The sequence below is a fragment of the Anticarsia gemmatalis genome, chromosome 12 (assembly GCF_050436995.1).
Source record: "Anticarsia gemmatalis isolate Benzon Research Colony breed Stoneville strain chromosome 12, ilAntGemm2 primary, whole genome shotgun sequence".
NCBI lineage: Eukaryota > Metazoa > Arthropoda > Insecta > Lepidoptera > Erebidae > Anticarsia > Anticarsia gemmatalis.
In genome coordinates this window covers 2,741,224-2,760,260 of record NC_134756.1, presented here as the reverse complement: position 1 = coordinate 2,760,260, position 19,037 = coordinate 2,741,224, and the positions used below count along the sequence as shown (strand labels likewise).

The window sequence follows — 19,037 nt, the reverse complement described above, 5'->3', positions numbered from 1 at the left end:
GCACTGAATAGGGTAAACACACTGGTAAAGTGTTGGCTGAATATTTTGAAAACCTATTAATAGAAAAAAAATACAACCTCTGCTTAGTTTGGAATCACATAACCTGCGTGAGTTGATTTATTTATATTTTTACGTTCAGATAGTAATTTAAGTATTGAGTAAATGAATGCAATGACCATCTAAAAACTCTCTGAACTTAAGATGGATATCAGAATTAGTACCTAAAATAAACCGTTAGCAATTTGAAAGGTTTTTTGTGGACTTTAGTTCCCTAATGATAAAATAGAAGTAAAAGGTCACAATTTAAATATATCTGAGCTAAACGAGGCCTCCTGGTCACTAAAACGCATGTTTTAAAATTAAATTACCAGAAATCTGTACCTTTTAACCTGACTCACACTCCTTTCCAACAATTAAAATGTACAGTTAATTTACAGAAATACATAAAAATAATAAAGGTATTTTGTAAGTCGTGCCACCGGTACTCGTACCCTACTTGCAGTGGCTACCGTATCACCGTTACTCGATAATACTGTTTTCCTGTAATGTGTAAAGCAATGCATCCGAACTGCACACCAACCGGGATTTCCATAATGTAATCAGGTAGAAATTATTGATTGTAGCCATGAAAACAGCGGGCGTTTGATTTTACATATCATTTGGGTATTTTTATTTATGGAAACTACTGTTAATTTATTCTTTTAAAATCAGCTACAATATAGTGCATGATATGTGCTATTTATTCAGTGTAACTACTTACACCGCGAATTCTAGACTTTTTTTTAACCCAAGTTCAATTTAATATTAGCTTCAATGAAATCTTTTATTATTTTTATTGTAAGGGATTCCATATCCTACCAAAGTTGGAAATTAGAATAAAAAAATTGCACCTGGCATTTTTATCGGGAAATCAAAACATATAAAACTTGAAAAAGAGTTTTTAGATACTTAACACACGTCATTGAAAAGAATCCTGTTACTTATCACTGCACCAGAAATGGTTATTTCTATTTCCATTTAGAACTTTAACACTTAATATATTATGTAGACAAGTTTTCACGATTCTAATAACTAATTAAGTATTTAAATAAGTTTATATTTAGTATAATTTCGAGAACTATCCCCGCTTAATGATCCGTGACATAAAATCTCACTTTTGATGGCCTCGTAAAAAGCGATGCCGGCGAAAGTAGCCCCTCTAGAGTGAAGTTCAATAACACGACATAACAGTAAGAGGTTGACTCGCGCGCGCATCACACTGCACATCTTAAGTAAATGGGCTAAGATGAGGACTGTTATCGTATTTGTGTGTTTCGTGAATTCTGTGCTGCCGGCGAAGCATCTGCCTAAATGGAAGAAGCAGGTTTGTTCTCTTTGTACTTTCTTTGAGTATTTTTTTTGTGGTTTATGTAGGTCAAGTTTAATAGAAGCTTTTGGAGTATTTCTTGTGATAGAAAACTTAAGCGTGGTTTTTTATAGGAGATAAAAAAATGGTTGCTTGTTTAGGTCAGTAAATGAAGTAGAGGCAATTAAAATAAAATTAGTGAAGAACTAAATTGTAGAAAATGTTATGCAGTTGTCGCAATCTTGTAAATTAATTAAAAAGCGGCAAACACGTTTACAAAACAAGTTGATCTATTTATGAATCCATTACTAAACTTTTGAAAACAAACAAACACTGGCAGTGTGTCAACGACATTGATAAAAAAAGGCTGTCGTACAAAAAAAACTTATAAAAAAGATACATTTCGTATAAGGTTCTTATTGCTAAACATAATTTATTTATTAAATAAATAAGTTATTTAAAAAAGCAAGTGATAGACAAATGTTTTCACCGGCGTTTTCCCGCGGCACACTTTCTCGTTGCTTTCTCGCGACTCATATTAGAAAGTTCCTGCGTGCGCGAGATCTTTACGCGTCATCCTGATCGTAGGATGAAAGGAGTAGACGCTTTCTATGTAGCTTTTTATTCCTTTGTATGTGCATAAATCTAGAGGACTGATAAGCTTTAATGGCGCGCGTTGGTGTAGTGAGTTCGATTCCCACTCAGAACTTCCGTATTGCAACGCATTTAAAAGCATTTTGTGCCCATTTTTTACATAGAGTTACTTGCGATGCTTACCTTTGTCATAATTTTCGAAGATAAGTAGGTATTTTGAAAAGCAAACAATCTTTTTTCGGTAACAACAGACAACAATTACTTTTGTTTAGTAGTTATTAGGTGTAAATTCATCTACTCATCATACTATAGGTACGAGGCGGGAAAACAAAGACACAATAATCGATTATTCTAGGTAAAAGAGTATGAAATATGATCTTCTAAATTACCTAAGTAATAGAAAAACATTATCACGTCGAAAACACAAGTTTTTACATATTAGGACAAAAACAATAACATGCAACTCTGTGTATGGTGACGTCTTTAACACAATGATTCCTAGACTCAAATAAAAGGATCCATTTTCAACTTTAAACTTTTTGTAATAACTGACAATAATTTACTATACTAAGACAAAGAAGAAAATATTTCGTGCGTGCGTTTAATAGCATATAAGACGTTAGTAGCTTATAATCTAAAAGAAAATCAGATTCAAAGCTAGGTGATGATTATCGCATACCTTCTTTCATGACTCAGCTCCGAGAATAGAAAAAGTGTTGATAATTTACCATTAAATAAACTCAGCCTGCATACAAAACCATAGGTTATTAGATATTAAATAACCAGTATGTTTTTCGGGAATTAACGCGAAACTCAGCGTGCGACCACGGAGAGTGCAACCTGCGCTGAAACGTAAGGCATTTTAAGGCAAAATGCGTGTTCGCGTTAATTCCAGTATTAAATTAGTCACATTGCAAGTTTTAATTCAGTCCAAACTTAACTTCATACAATGTATTATGTCAAAATAGCTAAACTGTACTGTTGAGCCTATTATTTTTTCTTCTAAATACTAAATGTGTCTTATTCTCCAGGCGTGTGAGCTGCCAGCAGTGCAGAGTGAGCACAGCCATTACATCTGTGACGACAAGGGCGAGCCCAAATGCCACCCCGGCTGGCAGGGAGACCTCTGCGATGTACCTATTTGTAAGAAGGGCTGCGACCCGCTGCAAGGTAAGCTTCACATTTGTGGTATTATAGTTACCTTATAGACGTTAGGATGCTTGAAGCAACGTGTGAATGATGAGTTTCATGTAGGAGTTGCCTACATGAAGCTCATCATTTACACAGATTGTCGATGTATGTCGATATTAATATTTTGTTTTGTTGTTTGCTATTATGTTAAACAGAACTGTATCAGGACGCCGCTTATAGTTGTTGATAAAATACCTTTGCTTTGTGTGTCTTATTATGTCTAAAGACTTTGTATGTATAAAGGAACAAGCTAGAGGTTTATATAGAAATTAGATTTAGGAGTGATACAAAATGATAATGCAGTTTTACGTTTATCGTATAAACTGGATTAGTAAAAACCTGTATACTGTCGAAACAGCTTGTCAAAAATATCGTCTCTCTACAATTAAGTAGTTACGAAACTAAACCGAACCGAAGATAACTAGGCTATCATGTGATATCACGGTTTATCGGTTGATTTAATTTCTTTATCCTTAAGTTACGTCCACAAGTCATGCTATTATCTTTAGAAGAAGTAATGAGACGTGGCAGGACCTGTATATTAATTATTTATGTAACGAATTATGTGAACGAAACTTGTGTGAAACAATGTATGGTACTGTTTTGAGTTTAAGGCATTATTTATACCACAGTAATATACAATTGACGGCTGTTTATTTCACGTGAGATATCTTTTACTCATGGAATAATTATAAGCTAGATAAACGGAAATTCTGACGCTTCGCTCCACACGGTCGATGTTTCATCCCTTATTAAGCCACTTATTTTTTTCAATCAAGTTATTGAACCCGATTTTGCCATTTTATTCCAAGTAAAATTTTATCAAAATTCGTTTAATGGTTTTGCCATGAGATCGTAAATGACTGGCAGGCAAACTTCTAAAAGTCTATTGTACATTGACATAGGTTTGAACCCCGTTATAAAGCATTATTTTCTTGTAGACAATTCACACTTAAACCTTAACACAAAGATGCTTAGCCCCCTATTTCTATCTCGAGATAAAAGATGTAGCTACATTAATCTTGTCACTTAGTCAGTCAGTAGGTCAGATAGTTAGTCATGTTCTAACCAAGACTGCACTGTGTGCACCGACTTTCAAATAGAAAGCGTGCAGTCAATATTATTTAGAAAGCTAAATATTACTTTTTTACAAATTATTATTAGGTTTTTTTCTGTTATTTATGTGCAAGGAAGTTATACTTAGTTTGATAAATGGATTTGTAATTTATGCAACTGTCAAATTTACAAATTAATAGATGTTTGGGAATGGAAATAATAGTATTTTCACTGCTAAAATTAAATTATATTTAATCCACGGTTAGAAAAGAAAATGCCTGAATATATTGACCGAATCCTTTCTTGAAAATCCGACTTATAATAATATTCAAACTGCATTTGGATGGATGCTATTACCTACTTTTAAACTTGAAAACTTCTGAATGAGAATTAAAATTTAGCTCACAAATACTGTATAGGTACACAAGATTTGAACCTTGGGAAGTATTTCCAAGCAGATGGAGTCGTCGGCATCAGATAGTAACTTGATAAATCAAACAAACACAAGATACATTTGCAATACTATGTACACGAGCAGATATAACGGCACGTTCCATTTCATTCTCATTAGCACTCGCCGACATGACAGTTTTTGTTCAACATCTGATTGCCTGTACTGTTAGGTAAATGAAGCTGTTTTGATAGCGGTAGACTGTCTAGAAATAAATACAGCTATCAATCGAATAATACTGCAAATACATAGTTATTGTTTGTAGAGAGATCATATTAAGTTATATATGTTACTGTAAAAGCCCGAACCTAAGATTTACCAACTCTCAATGGTAAAAGTCCGAACAAGCCAGAGTTTAAAAACTATGTTACGATATATAAAAAAATCCTCCTTCATAACTATGTTTCTAACTATTTCACGGTATAATTATATACTGTGACATAGTTATAAAGAAGGAGTTTTGGGCAAAGCGACATGGGTAGGTTAGGTTAGAAGGCTAAGGTGGAAGCGAGCGAAGCGAAGCTCTCACCTTAGCCTTCGTGGTTATTTTTTTTAACCACCCAGAAGGAGGAGCCCCGCGAAGCGGGGCTCCGGCGACATCTCGACATCATCAAGTAAATATAGGTAAAAGTTCGAAATAAAAGAATTGTTCGGACTTTTACCATTGCGAGTTGGTAAATCTTAGGTTATACCGGAAAATCTTAGGATTTACTATAGTTTATTTATTATAGTATATTTATTATTTAATCTTAGGATTTACTATACTATATTTATTATAGTAGCTGACCCGCGCAACTTCGCTTGCGTCACATAAGATAGAATGGGTCCTAATTTTCCCCGTTTGTGTAACATTTTTTACTGGGACTATGCTCCTATCGGTCGTAGCGTGATAATATATAGCCTTCCTCGGTAAATGGGCTATCTAACACAGAAAGAATTTAATAGCGGGTTCAAGCAAACAAACAAACTAACTCTTCAGCTTTATAATAGTATAATATAATATATAATAGTATAGTAATAGTATAGATTTATCAGTAACTAGCTGCTTCGCGCAACTTCGCTAGCGTCCAATAAGAGAGAATGGGTGAAATTTTTCCCCGTTTTTGTGACATTTTTTACTGGTACTCTGCTCCTTTTGGTCGTAGCGTGATGATATATAGCCTATGTCCTTTCTCGGGTATCAAAATGTCTCCATACCAAATTTCATGCAAATTGGTTCAGTAGTTTAGGCGTGATTGAGTAGCAGACAGACAGACAGACAGAGTTACTTTTGCAGTTATAATATTAGTATGGATCAATGGGTTAAGCGATCTTTTATGCCTGGGCTGCTTCTGTGTTGGTACCTCAAAATCAACCAACGTTGCTTGTTTAATATAATATGTACGTATAATAGAATACGGGAAATAACGCGAATACGCATTTTACTTTGAAATAAAATTAGCTTATTCTTGTTTGTTTGTTTTTCAATAATCATCTTTCTCCACAACAAGTTACGTTTCCGATTGATTATAATCTAATTATAATTCCGATCAGGGATGGGCTTTGCTGCACGTTTTGCATAAGTAATAGTCACTCTCTCTTTCTATCATTGTGCAATGGACACCATAAATAGCTCTTCGACAGTATCGAATCCAGAAATGGTTCATGTCATGACGTCATTATGATGCCGACGTAATTATCAAGTAAAACCCTGCCCAAATAGGTCTGTTCAGAAAGACTTGGATAGGACGCTATTATATGTATATATTTTAAAAAATGGACTTGGGGGAGCCAGTGTAACAACAACGTAATAATAAAAAGATACTGTCATAGTGAAGGCTAGCATCTTAACAAGAATATCTTGGCTTAGAAGTTTAATGTTCTCAAGCTACAAAAATTAAAATAATTTTCGATATATAACCCTCGAAAACTTCAGTTATAAACACCGAAATCGCAATATCGATAGCTCTAAATCTTATCAATTACCAGACAACTATTACACCGAATTACTTTTTAACTAATCTGTTTTTATTTTGTTATAGGTTACTGCAAGCGTCCAGGCGAATGCCGGTGTAAGCTAGGCTTCTACGGCGAGCGCTGCAACAAGTGTATTCCTTTACCTGGTTGTCAACATGGCTACTGTAATGAATCCTTCGAGTGCATCTGCAGACAGGGGTGGGATGGTATCTTCTGTTCTGATCGTGAGTATACCTTATTATATAGCACCTCTATTTGTAGCTCAAAAGGTGTTAACATCAAGTGATTTGTAGGTACCGTAAACAGTTGTCGAGCCCAGTATAGTTTTAAAACCTAGGCTGTAATAAGCTCAAAATATGGTATTTATTTTATTTTCAACAAATAAACAATGTGATACTTGATGAAATATGAATGTGGTCACGCGAAAGCTTTTGACCGATGGGTCTAAGTAAAAGCTTTCGCGTGACCGTTTTAAATTTGATATCAAATTATTCCTGGAGTTAGTAAGCTATTAAAGTTTAAGATTTGTTTTACACGTCGTATCTTAAAACTACTTCAACTTATTGATTATCATTTCTGACGCAATGTAAGCTAAATACAATATAAAAACAAAATAATTTTATTATCTTTCTCCAGCCATCTGCCGCTCCGACTGCCACGCAACGAGAGGTTTCTGCGAGACGCCTGGGGAGTGCCGCTGCAAGCTGGGCTGGTCTGGCCCCACGTGCCGCAACTGTCAGCCACTGCCTGGATGCCAACACGGCTATTGCGACAAGCCATTAGAGTGCAAGTGCCTGCCTGGATATACTGGACTATTGTGTCAGACCGGTGAGGCTTTAAATATGTTTTTTAGCGGATAGTACCGACCATCATTTTTAAATTTCGTTGTTGTATTTTTCTGATTTAATCATAAATGTGAGAGATGTGTTTGATATATGACCTCAAATACTACAGAAGACTTTTTAATTTTTAGCAAGGCCTGTTGGTCAGGTCTTTTTATAACGTTGGTCAAGGAAGACTGACGGACTTTGTATGCCTTTATGATCTGTTTATATTATTAAATAATTAGTTTTAATAAGATTCTTCTCTTAACAATAAGGTATAGCAAAGAAAGCATAACTTTGAAAAGACATTAGTATTCCTCAGGTTTGGGACGGCCCAAAATTTGCATGAGTCCCTACTCCCTACGTCATTTCTTTATCTGTACTTAAATAAATAATGTTATTCCTCCAGCTATCTGCGCCCCGGGCTGCCACAACGAGCGCGGCTACTGCCGTCGGCCCGGCGAATGCCGCTGCAAGGTGGGCTGGACCGGCACCTTCTGTAACGAGTGCCACAGGTACCCGGGCTGCGTGCACGGAACATGCAACAAGCCCTGGGAGTGCATCTGCAAGGAGGGCTGGGGAGGCATGCTGTGTGATGAAGGTAAGATCTTCAAAATGGCCAGATAAATTACGAACATGCACCTAAATCTGAGGCTTTACGAACTAGAGGTATTCGTCATAAACTTAGCCTTTCAAGACAATTTATTGTAAGTGAAGTTTTAGTCGTACTTATTCGGAGCCTCCTTTCAAAAGCTTCGTTGGTAGTTCATTCATGATTAATTTTAGCAAAATAAAGATTTCGTAAATACATGATTTCTATTTTTATAAATTAGAAATAAACTTTGGCATTGTAATTTTTGACTGGGTATTTAATTTAAATAATAGATGATCCGAAAAAATATACTATTTAACACGTAATGCATCTTTCAGAACTCAACTACTGCGAAAAGAACCCAGACACTTGCAAGAACGGCGGTGAATGTGAATCTTTGGAGTCAAACGATGGTTTCTTCAGATGCCTCTGTCCTCCAGGCACTTCAGGCAAGAACTGCGAGAAAACGCCTGAAATTATCACTGAAGCGACAACTAACACCACTAGCACTGAAGCTACGGATCTGTCTGTAATTAGTCTGGATAATTCTACGACCACTTCGGAGCCAAATAATGGCGAAAATGAGACTGAGTGATGTAGTTAAATAAAGTATACCCCTTTTACGTAATAATACAAAACCGTCCGATATTTTCACCAGAAAACCTTTTCGAGGTTTAATTGTGACATTTTTGATAGATATTCTATGAAGAGTCGGTTAAAATGTCAAAATAATTACTAAAATTTCCGGACTAAAAGAAAATTCCGGTAAAAGGTTCTATTGAAAATGTAGCAGGCGTAGGAGGCTATAATATGCAAGATGAGATTACGTAATTTTGGGTACTACAGTTTAATCTAGAAATCCTATAATCTGAATATTTGATAGAAGATGTATGTATGTGTGTGTAACGCTTGGTTTAGGCGATAATTTATTTATTGGTTATGTTCGTGTTTAGAAAATTATAATCGGTCTTTTAAATGGAAGCACTCCTTTAACGACTAACAAGAAAATACATATATGGTCGCAGATTATCATTTTATCAGAGATTTAAAATCTAGCTAATAAAATAGAATCTCCGAATACTGTGAAAATTCTCATTTATGACATGAGTGTTACTTAGCAGCCAGAAAATATAAAAGTTTTGAGTCGATTTTTAAACGATAATAAATATTGTATTGAATTAATTTCTAAACGCGAACGTACAGTTCTGTATTTGACTGAAAGAGTTTTTAATTTATTTATGAAAGTTTGTTTGAATGTAATAACAATACGACTTGTGGTTACGATGGTGAAAATGTATGAAGCATTTTTATTTGAATGAAATGTTTTAGATGTAAGTTATTTATTTTAAATTATAATAAATCAATTTATAACAATTTAATTCGTCTTTTTATTTATTTATGACCAAAATAGTTTTATAGCAAAGATGTGGGCAAGTGACGAGACAAGGTGTGATTTTATGTACGTAAAAGAAGTAAGTATCTCGATTTTTTTTAATTATTAACCATTTTTTTTATTGAGTATTATACTTATGACATCATAATAATATGATATTTCATAAATAGCAGCTGATTTACTTAGTTAAGTATCACATTAGTCATCAGCACAATTTATAGAGCCAGGCTGTGTCAAATAACATTTGCATGTAACTATTACTATACATGCACTTATTAGAAATTGTATAAAAAAGCGGAAATACGTGTTCGCGTAAATCAAAACCTAGTTAGGCGTATGGAATATGCAAATGAGCAGAACGAATGTATGTAGTAACAAAAACTACAATAAATCAATGTTAGTAATTACGCCATTAGTGTTTACTTCATTACATGATCTGACGTTGAGGAACACGTAACTTGAGATTATACTAGGTATTACTGGATCTATGTAAGAAAGTACTGGATAAAAACCTTGTTTAGGGATTTGAAATATTGATATTGCCCTCTGAGTTTAACTTAAAGATGAGTGACATAAAAATGAGCCCGTAGTTATAGTTAATAGGTAGACATGTAGACAATCTGCACAAATTATAGTAGCTCGATGCTCTTTTACTGTTGTCTACCGAAAACCGGCTAGCTAGCTATTAAGAAATTTTACACTGTTTAGCGCCTCTACCGGGCTCCGTAAGAACTATTTTGGCAGTACATTTTTAACGTCAAACTCTCGATACTCGACTGTACAAATTACATTGAATTGCGCTACAGGTACACTTTATTTTTACCGACTTTATATTGCAGCACTTCAACGATCCAAGGCGGTATCCATTATGGCTAGCGAGAGACACTGGATAGACACTTTATTGTGCTCATAGAGGCTTTTTGGTTTGCGATTCGAACTCGGGACCACCGCGTGGTAGCCGCATACTTTAACGATGTGCTACAGAGGCAGTTGATATTGTCACATAGGTACGTACCCATATTATGACAATGGAAAGCTGTCGGTAAGTGATACTACTCGGTCATACCTATCTCCTTATACAGTCAATATAAGATTCTAATCACAGCCAAACCTTCTAAATACCATAAAAATTCCTTTACGAAACCTCCTGGAAGTGATGGGATAAATAAAAACAAATTCAAACATGGCTAGAGTTGAACCTTATTAATGAACGAGTAAAACTATGTCGGTTTTCGCAAGATATCTTAAAACTGATTTAACTTATGTCCAAGATTACAAATTTAAATTGATCTCTATTACCTAGAAAGGAGGCACACGCCCGTCAAGAAATGGTCATGGAACAACGTTTGGGCATTCTCTAATGTGGGCATACCGGTTTTTCTGATGCAGGTTTAATAGGGATCTAGGGCACATATATTTCGTATGTTCATTAAGGGATTCTTAACCGCAGGGAGTCTTTAATATCTCTTTACCTTAATTTTTTATTCATACCGTCGTGTCGTGACAATTGATGCGATAAAAATTGCCCAATATTTTTTGTATCCTGTGATCGTGTAACAACTCTACCAAATGATGTAAATGGAATTATTTCATTTAATAAACAATCGAATAGTGCGTTTGTAAGTTTTAAAAAATCAATAAAGTTACGTATTTTCTTCTTAAAATAATTCTCTCTCTAAAATAAAAACATAGTCAAGTCAGTCGGACGTGATTGTGTTATTGAACACAATTAAATAAAATATTTCTCGCACTAACATATAAAGCACTCGCAATTAAATGTTTTTGCTTTAAGTGTCATTAAAATGCAAAATCATAAAGTTAGTAGTCGCCCTAAAAATGCAGACAAATAAAAAAATGTCTGTACATTGGAATCTGAGATGGAATTGATTAATATTTGTCTAAATACGTGTGGCAGTGCGGATGCAGCTGGCCTCCGGTGTTACCGCCTATAAAACATATATATTATTTACTAATTTATTTATGTATGTACCAGATAGCTAAATACGTATGTCTGCCTGTACAAATAAGGAAACGTTTTAGGTGTAGTGCGACTACGGCTCTCGAGGTCCCGGGTTCGATTCTCTTATCTAATGAATGATGAAAATGATCTTACGGTGACGAAAATTATCGTTCATGTTTCCAATAGAAATCTCTAGTTTGGTAAAGTCACTGGGACAAATTTATAATATATAAAATTTATAAATAATTACATATTTATATTACGATCAAATTTTCAAACGGGGTGAAATTGTACTTTATACCTCTGTCTATACCAGGTAAAACCGGTGTAATATTAAACAAAAAAATATTATTGTACTTAAAATTAGTGAAGTACCTAATAGACTAATAGAGCTTACAAATTCACCACAATGTTTTTGTTCCGCGCCGTCGATCATGAACAACTACAATAAATCTACACAACACTCTATCAATCATCGCAAACGAGAATAACTACTCAATTTTTAGAGTATTTCACTAATTAAGTCTTTATTACATTCCAATTCGGTAAAATGATAATATGATGATTGACTACGACGAAAGTTATATGACATCAAGCAGTTCGATTCCCACATTAGAGTTAGGAGCATTTGAGCCTTGCTATTGATAGACAGACACATCATGAGACTAAACTTATCCATTTCACTGCCAATTTTTTATTCTAAATCCACCTTTGCCCTTAGTTGAAAAAGTAAAAAATTATTTAACTTTGATTGTGTTTAAAAAAAAAGTCGTTGTTTCTTACAATTATTATAGATTTTTTCTATAATATAGTTTCTATTGGTTTTCATCTCATACTTTCAAATGATACGACCCTTGGATGTTTTGTGTTCTTCCACTGATTTGCGTGACACGCAATAATGGGACTACATGACATACAGAGATTAAAGGTTCCTCCCAATACTGTTCTACTGCTGGGCAAGGGTATCTTCCTCCCAGAATGAGGAATGGGTTGTATGAATATGATATATTATTAACAAGACATTAATATTTACTTCACAGGCAATGCCTAGCGTGGCTATCATGGCCTTAAACAGTATTGAAAACTTTAACCGAAATTAAAGGTTTTGTCTCTAAAGTATTTATTCGGGTCTACATCCATTAATATCGATCTTTTCCCAAACTAAGAAGGATAATAGCCAAAAGCTTGCTAGACTAAACATAGCCACAAATCCATATTCGCTTTGATAAACAGGAGTGCACTTTGCGTCGTATATAAGCAGCGCGCGGGCCGCGTGTGCCCACACCCGTGGCGCGCCGGCTGAAAGTAATGTGATATAGTGATCTCGGATATTATATATATAACACAAATTATATCATTGTTTAATATGTCGCTCGTCCTTGTTTTGATGGTAAGATATATTATATGTTATTTTATAATTTTGGGAAAAAGAACTGATGCACAAAAATTTTTTGAGTATTTCATTTAAGTATATAGAAAGAGGTTATTAGCTTTGGGTACATGGGTATTTGAACTTAAGCATAACTTTATCTTATTGTTATTTTTACAAACTTGTATTTTTTATAAAGCTTGGTTTTTTTTCAAATTCGAGAGTTTATTTCAAAATGCCTAGCCATACCTGCCACCATTTTAATTATCAATTCAATCAATATCCTTATGTACTTAAACCATATTTTTTTCTAGATTTAACTAACCCATTTACTAGCCCAAGTTCTGTGCAAGTGAAGCTGTAGTCACTTGATAAAACGTTTAATCTAAGTTCAGGTAATTAAGTGTTAGGTCATTGCCGTTTTATTTACTTAACAACAAACCAGACTTGTTATATTAGGTACTGGACAAGTACTAGCAATATAACTCAGTTATCAGTCAAGATACGACCAGATTTCTTGTAGGTACCACAATTAAAATGATTTTTGTTAAAATATTTTTTACAGTACCAAACTTTTCACACCCTAAACAAAACAAAAACAAAATTTGTTGTAACAAGATTAAAAGCACTTTGCCCGACTCGAGAATCCAATTCCAAACCTCATAATCGGCATTTGTACATTATCACTTTAAACCACAAAGACACTGAAAAAGTCCGTTAATTATACAATACTTACTTTTGACTTTATTTCTAAGTATTTTTCTTCGATAATAGTTAGTTATACATAAAAAAGATTTATCAAAAATGATCCTCATCATTGTTCAATCGTTACATACCAACTAATTGGTTAAAGAGTGATTGATAAGTAATTTATTAGTGCACAGTCGAGCGCGCTCCACGGTACATCAGTTGCTTTCATTGTAACCAACGTAACCTTACTACGGTTTACTCGCTTACCGTGGTTAAGTAATAGCAAACGGATCAAGTGGTGTATGTTATGTGATACTAATTGATAAGAAAAAAACATGTGGTGGTTGGTCTTACTGTAGGTCGCGGGTTCGATTTTCGGTTTACGGTGAAAATTTTCTATTTTTTGTACTTTTTAGCAATAAGATTGCTGTTTTGAAAAGAAACATTTAATTTAAATTATTAAATAGTAATCGAAAATTTCTGCTTATAACTTAATGTAAATAATGCTGTATAAAAAAGTGAACTAAAACGTATTTACATTTCAATTCACTTTTTAAACAGGTTACATACATAATATCATGCCTATCATATCCAAAGGTGTAGGCAGAGGTGTAAAAAATACAACCATGTTTCGCAGTTAACAATGATAGTTCCACTTAAAAGAGGGCTAGCCTATTGCAATTTACCGGGCACGTTACCAAACTCGGAGCTACTGTTAAGGAATAGTATCTATCTATACTAATATTATAAAGCTGAAGAGTTGGTTTGTTTGTTTGTTTGAACGCGCTAATCTCAGGACCTATGGGTTCGATTTGAAAAATTCTTTCAGCGTTAGATAGCCCATTTATTGAGGAAGGCTATAGGTTATATATCATCACGCTACGAGCAATAGCAGCTGAGCACCAGTAAAAAATGTTACAAAAACGGGGAAAATTTTGACCCATTCTCTCTTATGTGACAAAGTTGTGCGGGTCAGCTAGTATTTAATATTTTGCCCGAACTGGTAATCAAACCTAGGACCTCATGATCAGCACTCGGTTATACTACTAACGGCACCCTACTGAGGCAGTCTCAAAATACTAAAGATTTAATAACTGGGTCAACTTAAATTTTGCAACAAAATAGGTTCATTACAATCTATTTACCCAACTTAACTAGACATTCATATCCTGCATATGTCGTAAAAGGGTTACTGTTTTGAAACAGGCCTGACTGTGCCTCGACCGCCTGTCATTATGTTCGACACACGACAACTTACTTATCCCATGAGTACGAAATAAACTAGTTTAGATTTACTGTAATTGTGATTGATTATACGCAGATTTGAAATATCCGTAAAGATAAAATATGATTACAGAATTTGTTAGCTTGTAGGTAGTTTATATATTCAATACCATTCAAACTCATAAAAAAATGCTATTAAATAGATAAATTAGTCGTGGAGCGACTTTGGTGCTCTGACTGATAACTACTTATAAACCTTACAAATACGAGAAAAGATTTAATTATTTGTTCGTTAATATTTCAGTGATTTAAAACATTCCGCCATCCCTTTTTTGTTAGGAAAACATTACTTCATTCTAAAATGTTTGTTATTCTGATTTTATTTTCTTAATATTCGTGGTCTGCATATTGCGTTGTATGTAAATCATTTATTTTGTTGTGTAACTGTATCGAAAAAGATGCCAGGTGAAGTAAAGTCTATAAAAACCACTTTCCCAACCCTTTCTCAATGCAATTCTAACTCTCATTTAAATATCTAATCAAATCCCAGAAGTATCACTTGCAAAGTACATTCCAACAACTTTTTTCATTAAAAAAAGCTCGGCACCTATGCATACATTACATTTACGTCACGACTCGAAGACATGACACGTAACATCTCATTAACAGTCATCCCAAACATAGTAATTACAAAAAACAACTAATTAATTAAACATCTGTACCACTAAGTACTAGATTCTATCCTGTGTTGCGCAATTTAATGCAAAATAAGGCTTTGGGGCACCGGAAAATTGACATCAGAGCAGTCGCAGTCGTAGGTACGGCATGTCCTGTGTTTCGACATTTAAAATGAACTTATATGGCGATTGATATCGTCTGGCTAGACTTGTTACGTTATATAGAAAGACAAATGGTCCCAATTAGAGTTCTGGATCTTATGCTTTATGTTTGTTTAGCTTAATTCAGTTTGGCTGTTTATTTCGTAAGCTTGCTAGTTATATTGCCGATGTCTTACAATTAGGGTTTCTGTGTCGAAATTTTTTTCGTGCTTAAGAGTTTTCTATAGCAATAGAAGTCCTCAAGATATTATAGTTAATCGAACTACGTAGCTACCTATATTATAATAAACGATATTACAAAAGTAAAGAAATGTAACACATTTATCATAATAAGTACCTTATAATTTGACACTTTACCTTCTTCTGTTAGAAAATATTACTAACTTTTAAATTATCGAAAACATACGTAAGGATACTTTAAACTGCTTGACAGCTGTTATCGAAAGTCGACTGTCTCACTAAATCGAACTACAAAGGCAACATAGGTACTTACCTTATTTTATAAAATTCTAAGCATTAAATATCAAGTATTTTGCAGCAAGAAACAGCTACCATAAATTCTCATGCTTGAACACATGTTATCAGTGACCTTGTGTCACTATCACCTTGACCTTTGTTTCACTGACTAGTCACTAAACGCTAGGCTTTGATATACGACTAGGTTATATCAATGTGCGGTACATTTTGTAGAAAGGTAATGCTATTATGACTCTTTTTAAGGCTGCTCTCTTTAAGGTTTTGTTGAGTACTGCTTTTTTCCGTTTGAAATTGATGAATTGTCTTTATTTGCTTGCTTGCAAATTACGATTTGGTAAAATCACGATTTGGATTAATCTGTTTTTTTTTTTAATGTTAGGATATAGGATAGTTTGTTTCTAGACTGACTTGTCTTTAAATCAGCTATAGACAGATAGTTATATACAACTAGATACAGTTTTTCTGTTACTTTCGTAGTTTTGTAACATTTTAGAGTTTATTTAAAGTGAAACATTTGAGACAAAGCACTATTTGATATAACATTTAACTAGTCAAACTAACAGTTTAACTTAATGTTCAAATATATAATTACAAATTTGCAAGATTGGGTCTACAATCTTATCTGATAGTTGTCTCGATTGACCAGCCAATTTGTTATTTGCTAATCGTTAAAATTAAGTTGTCAAGTGTACGCAATTGCTGCTATTAACTTAAATTATTTTACTTGCTGAAATAGTGGTTATATTTAGTGTGGTTTGTACCGAAATATTCAAGTTGATTTTGTTTCCTGTTCTATCTATTTTTATTTCTTTGAATGGTTCACTTATGGATCTTATATTTATCTTATTTTCCTATTTTTACAACATCATTTATTTCTAGATTATTTCTAAACTGTTTTTAAGGTATTATTTTAGGGAATTAACTTTATCTTTGGCAAGTATATTTGGAGTCCGGTTTGTTAAAAAACTGAAACTTGAAGAAAATTGATTTCCCGATATGGTTTTCTTTCCTTTTGTTTGTATCATTTGATCTTGTCTGTAATCAATTTGCATGTATCTTTGTTTACTTCCGATCAAATAATCAGCTACAAAATATTCCAGGTCCAAATTTTCCGTACTACTAATCTTGCCTACCTACTTAATCATGACAAATCTTAGCAAAGGTTCAGAGATAGTTCCGTGAGGCTGTATTTAGTCGGCCAGATTGCCTCGCCCCCGTTCATATCCACGGCACAAACCGGCTGTACAAACATATTTCTATGTGTTTCATATTTTATTTATCTTGCTCCAATTTAGATTTTATAGAGTAGTATCCACTTATATGAATTTGTTTCAATTGCAGTATGTTGATGGTTTTACTTTTCTTGGCATGATTATGAAGTTATTACTAAATCAGTCTTTCAATAATTATTTATTAACGATGTTATTTATTGAGTTGTAGATGACGTCGAATTTATTTACACTTATTCGACTCACTATTGTGGTTCGACATATTGTAATTTGTTTATCAAGAAAAATATATGCAGTTTTCAATGGAACATTTTCTTTCAAACAATATTTAAAAAAAAAATATTATTTATTATCCTCTTAAACCGGGTGTCCGTTATTTATGAACCAAATTAAGAGATCATTGCAACAAAATTAAGATGATTCTTCAAGAAAAGACAATATTTAAAATTCCAATCTCAGATTCTGAAACCGGTCTGATTTCGAATGAAACATACTGAAAATTATTTCTCTCATTCCAGTTGCTGCTCTCAGCGAGCAGCCTATCAACAACAAAAGACATAGCAGACAAAGCCAAACTTTCCAAGCTTCTTGAGACCGACGGGATCAAAGACACAGCCATCACCGATAAAGGGGTCAAGAGACATATCCCAGCATTTGGATATGGAGGCCACTCCATCGGACTATCAGCTCCAATCAGCCTGGGCCATTCAATCGGAGTGTCAGCTCCAGCTGTTAGCATAGGACATTCTATTGGTCTGTCTGGTCACGGATTTGGCGTGTCAGGATACGGAGGTGGAATTGGAGTTGCTGCCGGACCAGCTCTAGCTACTGGAGCAGCTATTGCCACCGGGCCTGGTTTTGCTGCCGGGCCTGGTTTTGCTGCTGGTCCTGGCATCGCTGCCGGCCCTGCTATTGCTGCTGGCCCTGCAGTAGCAGTCGCCGGTCCCGCCGTAGCCACAGTAGCTGCAGCACCTGCAGTCCAAACGTCCGTCTCAGTTGAACCCAACCCAGTCATCCTCCGTCAAGAAGTACCCCGCTACATAACCAGGACTATTACTCGTGATGTCCAAGTTCCAGTTCAAGTACCCGTGCCAGTTCCAGTTGACAGGCAAGTGCCTGTTCCAGTTAGGGTCCCGTACCCCGTGACTGTTGACAGGCCTGTCCCAGTGCCAGTAGTCCAAAAAGTCCCCGTGGAGGTAACCAGGCAAGTACCTGTTTACTACGAGAGGAAAGTGCCATATCCAGTTAAAGTACCAGTGCAAGTCCCTGTGCCATACCCAGTTACTGTTGAGAAGCAGGTGCCAGTAGACCGGCCTGTGTATGTTGAGCGTCAAGTTGCTGTACCTCATCCTGTTTACGTGGATCGTCCAGTGAATGTTCCCGTGCCGGTCCAAGTGGACAGACCAGTGCCTGTACCACAGCCTGTGGTGGTCGACAGGCCTGTGGCTGTTCCTCAACCTGTGGTAGTGGAGAGAAGAGTCCCAGTCCCTGCTGTGGCTGCAGTAGCCACAGTCCCGTCTGTATCAGCCGTGTCAACCGTACCAGTAGGCTACGGTGGTGCCGTGCTAGCAGGAGGCTACGGAGGAATTGCAGCGGGTTACGGAGGTATCTCCGGAGGGTATTCCACTGGTTACTCCGGTGGTTACTCTTCGGGCATCGGTACAAGTTATGCCAAGACCATTTCGTACAACTCCATCGGTCATCACTAATTGTATTTAATCAGTTCTAAGATCAGTATCTGAAGGTGCATTGTATTTTTGTAATTATATTTTTTACCAGTGTCGTGTTGTGTATTATTTGCCTTCTATTCATCAGTAGTACAATTTCCTGCAGATATTACTTTGGTC

At 35.1% G+C, this 19,037-nt stretch overlaps 2 protein-coding genes across 2 annotated transcripts; both read left to right on the top strand.

The window, feature by feature from the left end:
- The first annotated feature begins 1,203 nt into the window (after positions 1-1,203).
- LOC142977250 (uncharacterized) lies at positions 1,204-9,388 on the top strand. Its single transcript, XM_076121025.1, has 6 exons — positions 1,204-1,363; positions 2,971-3,109; positions 6,659-6,817; positions 7,230-7,421; positions 7,827-8,018; positions 8,348-9,388. Exons 1-6 carry the CDS (start codon positions 1,286-1,288, stop codon positions 8,602-8,604), a joined length of 1,017 nt encoding a protein of 338 aa, XP_075977140.1. The 5' UTR covers positions 1,204-1,285; the 3' UTR covers positions 8,605-9,388.
- A 3,206-nt stretch (positions 9,389-12,594) lies between these two features.
- On the top strand, positions 12,595-18,972 carry LOC142976972 (uncharacterized). Its single transcript, XM_076120620.1, has 2 exons — positions 12,595-12,752; positions 17,709-18,972. Exons 1-2 carry the CDS (start codon positions 12,729-12,731, stop codon positions 18,897-18,899), a joined length of 1,215 nt encoding a protein of 404 aa, XP_075976735.1. The 5' UTR covers positions 12,595-12,728; the 3' UTR covers positions 18,900-18,972.
- Positions 18,973-19,037: the final 65 nt, after the last annotated feature.

Excerpts from the sequence above, each read along its gene's own strand:
- LOC142977250 (XM_076121025.1), top strand. The coding sequence starts at position 1,286 with ATGAGGACTGTTATCGTATTTGTGTGTTTCGTGAATTCTGTGCTGCCG. Across the intron at positions 3,110-6,658 it reads GGGCTGCGACCCGCTGCAAG|GTTACTGCAAGCGTCCAGGC; the intron begins GTAAGCTTCACA and ends ATTTTGTTATAG. Across the intron at positions 6,818-7,229 it reads TGGTATCTTCTGTTCTGATC|CCATCTGCCGCTCCGACTGC; the intron begins GTGAGTATACCT and ends ATCTTTCTCCAG.
- LOC142976972 (XM_076120620.1), top strand. The coding sequence starts at position 12,729 with ATGTCGCTCGTCCTTGTTTTGATG. Across the intron at positions 12,753-17,708 it reads CGCTCGTCCTTGTTTTGATG|TTGCTGCTCTCAGCGAGCAG; the intron begins GTAAGATATATT and ends CTCTCATTCCAG.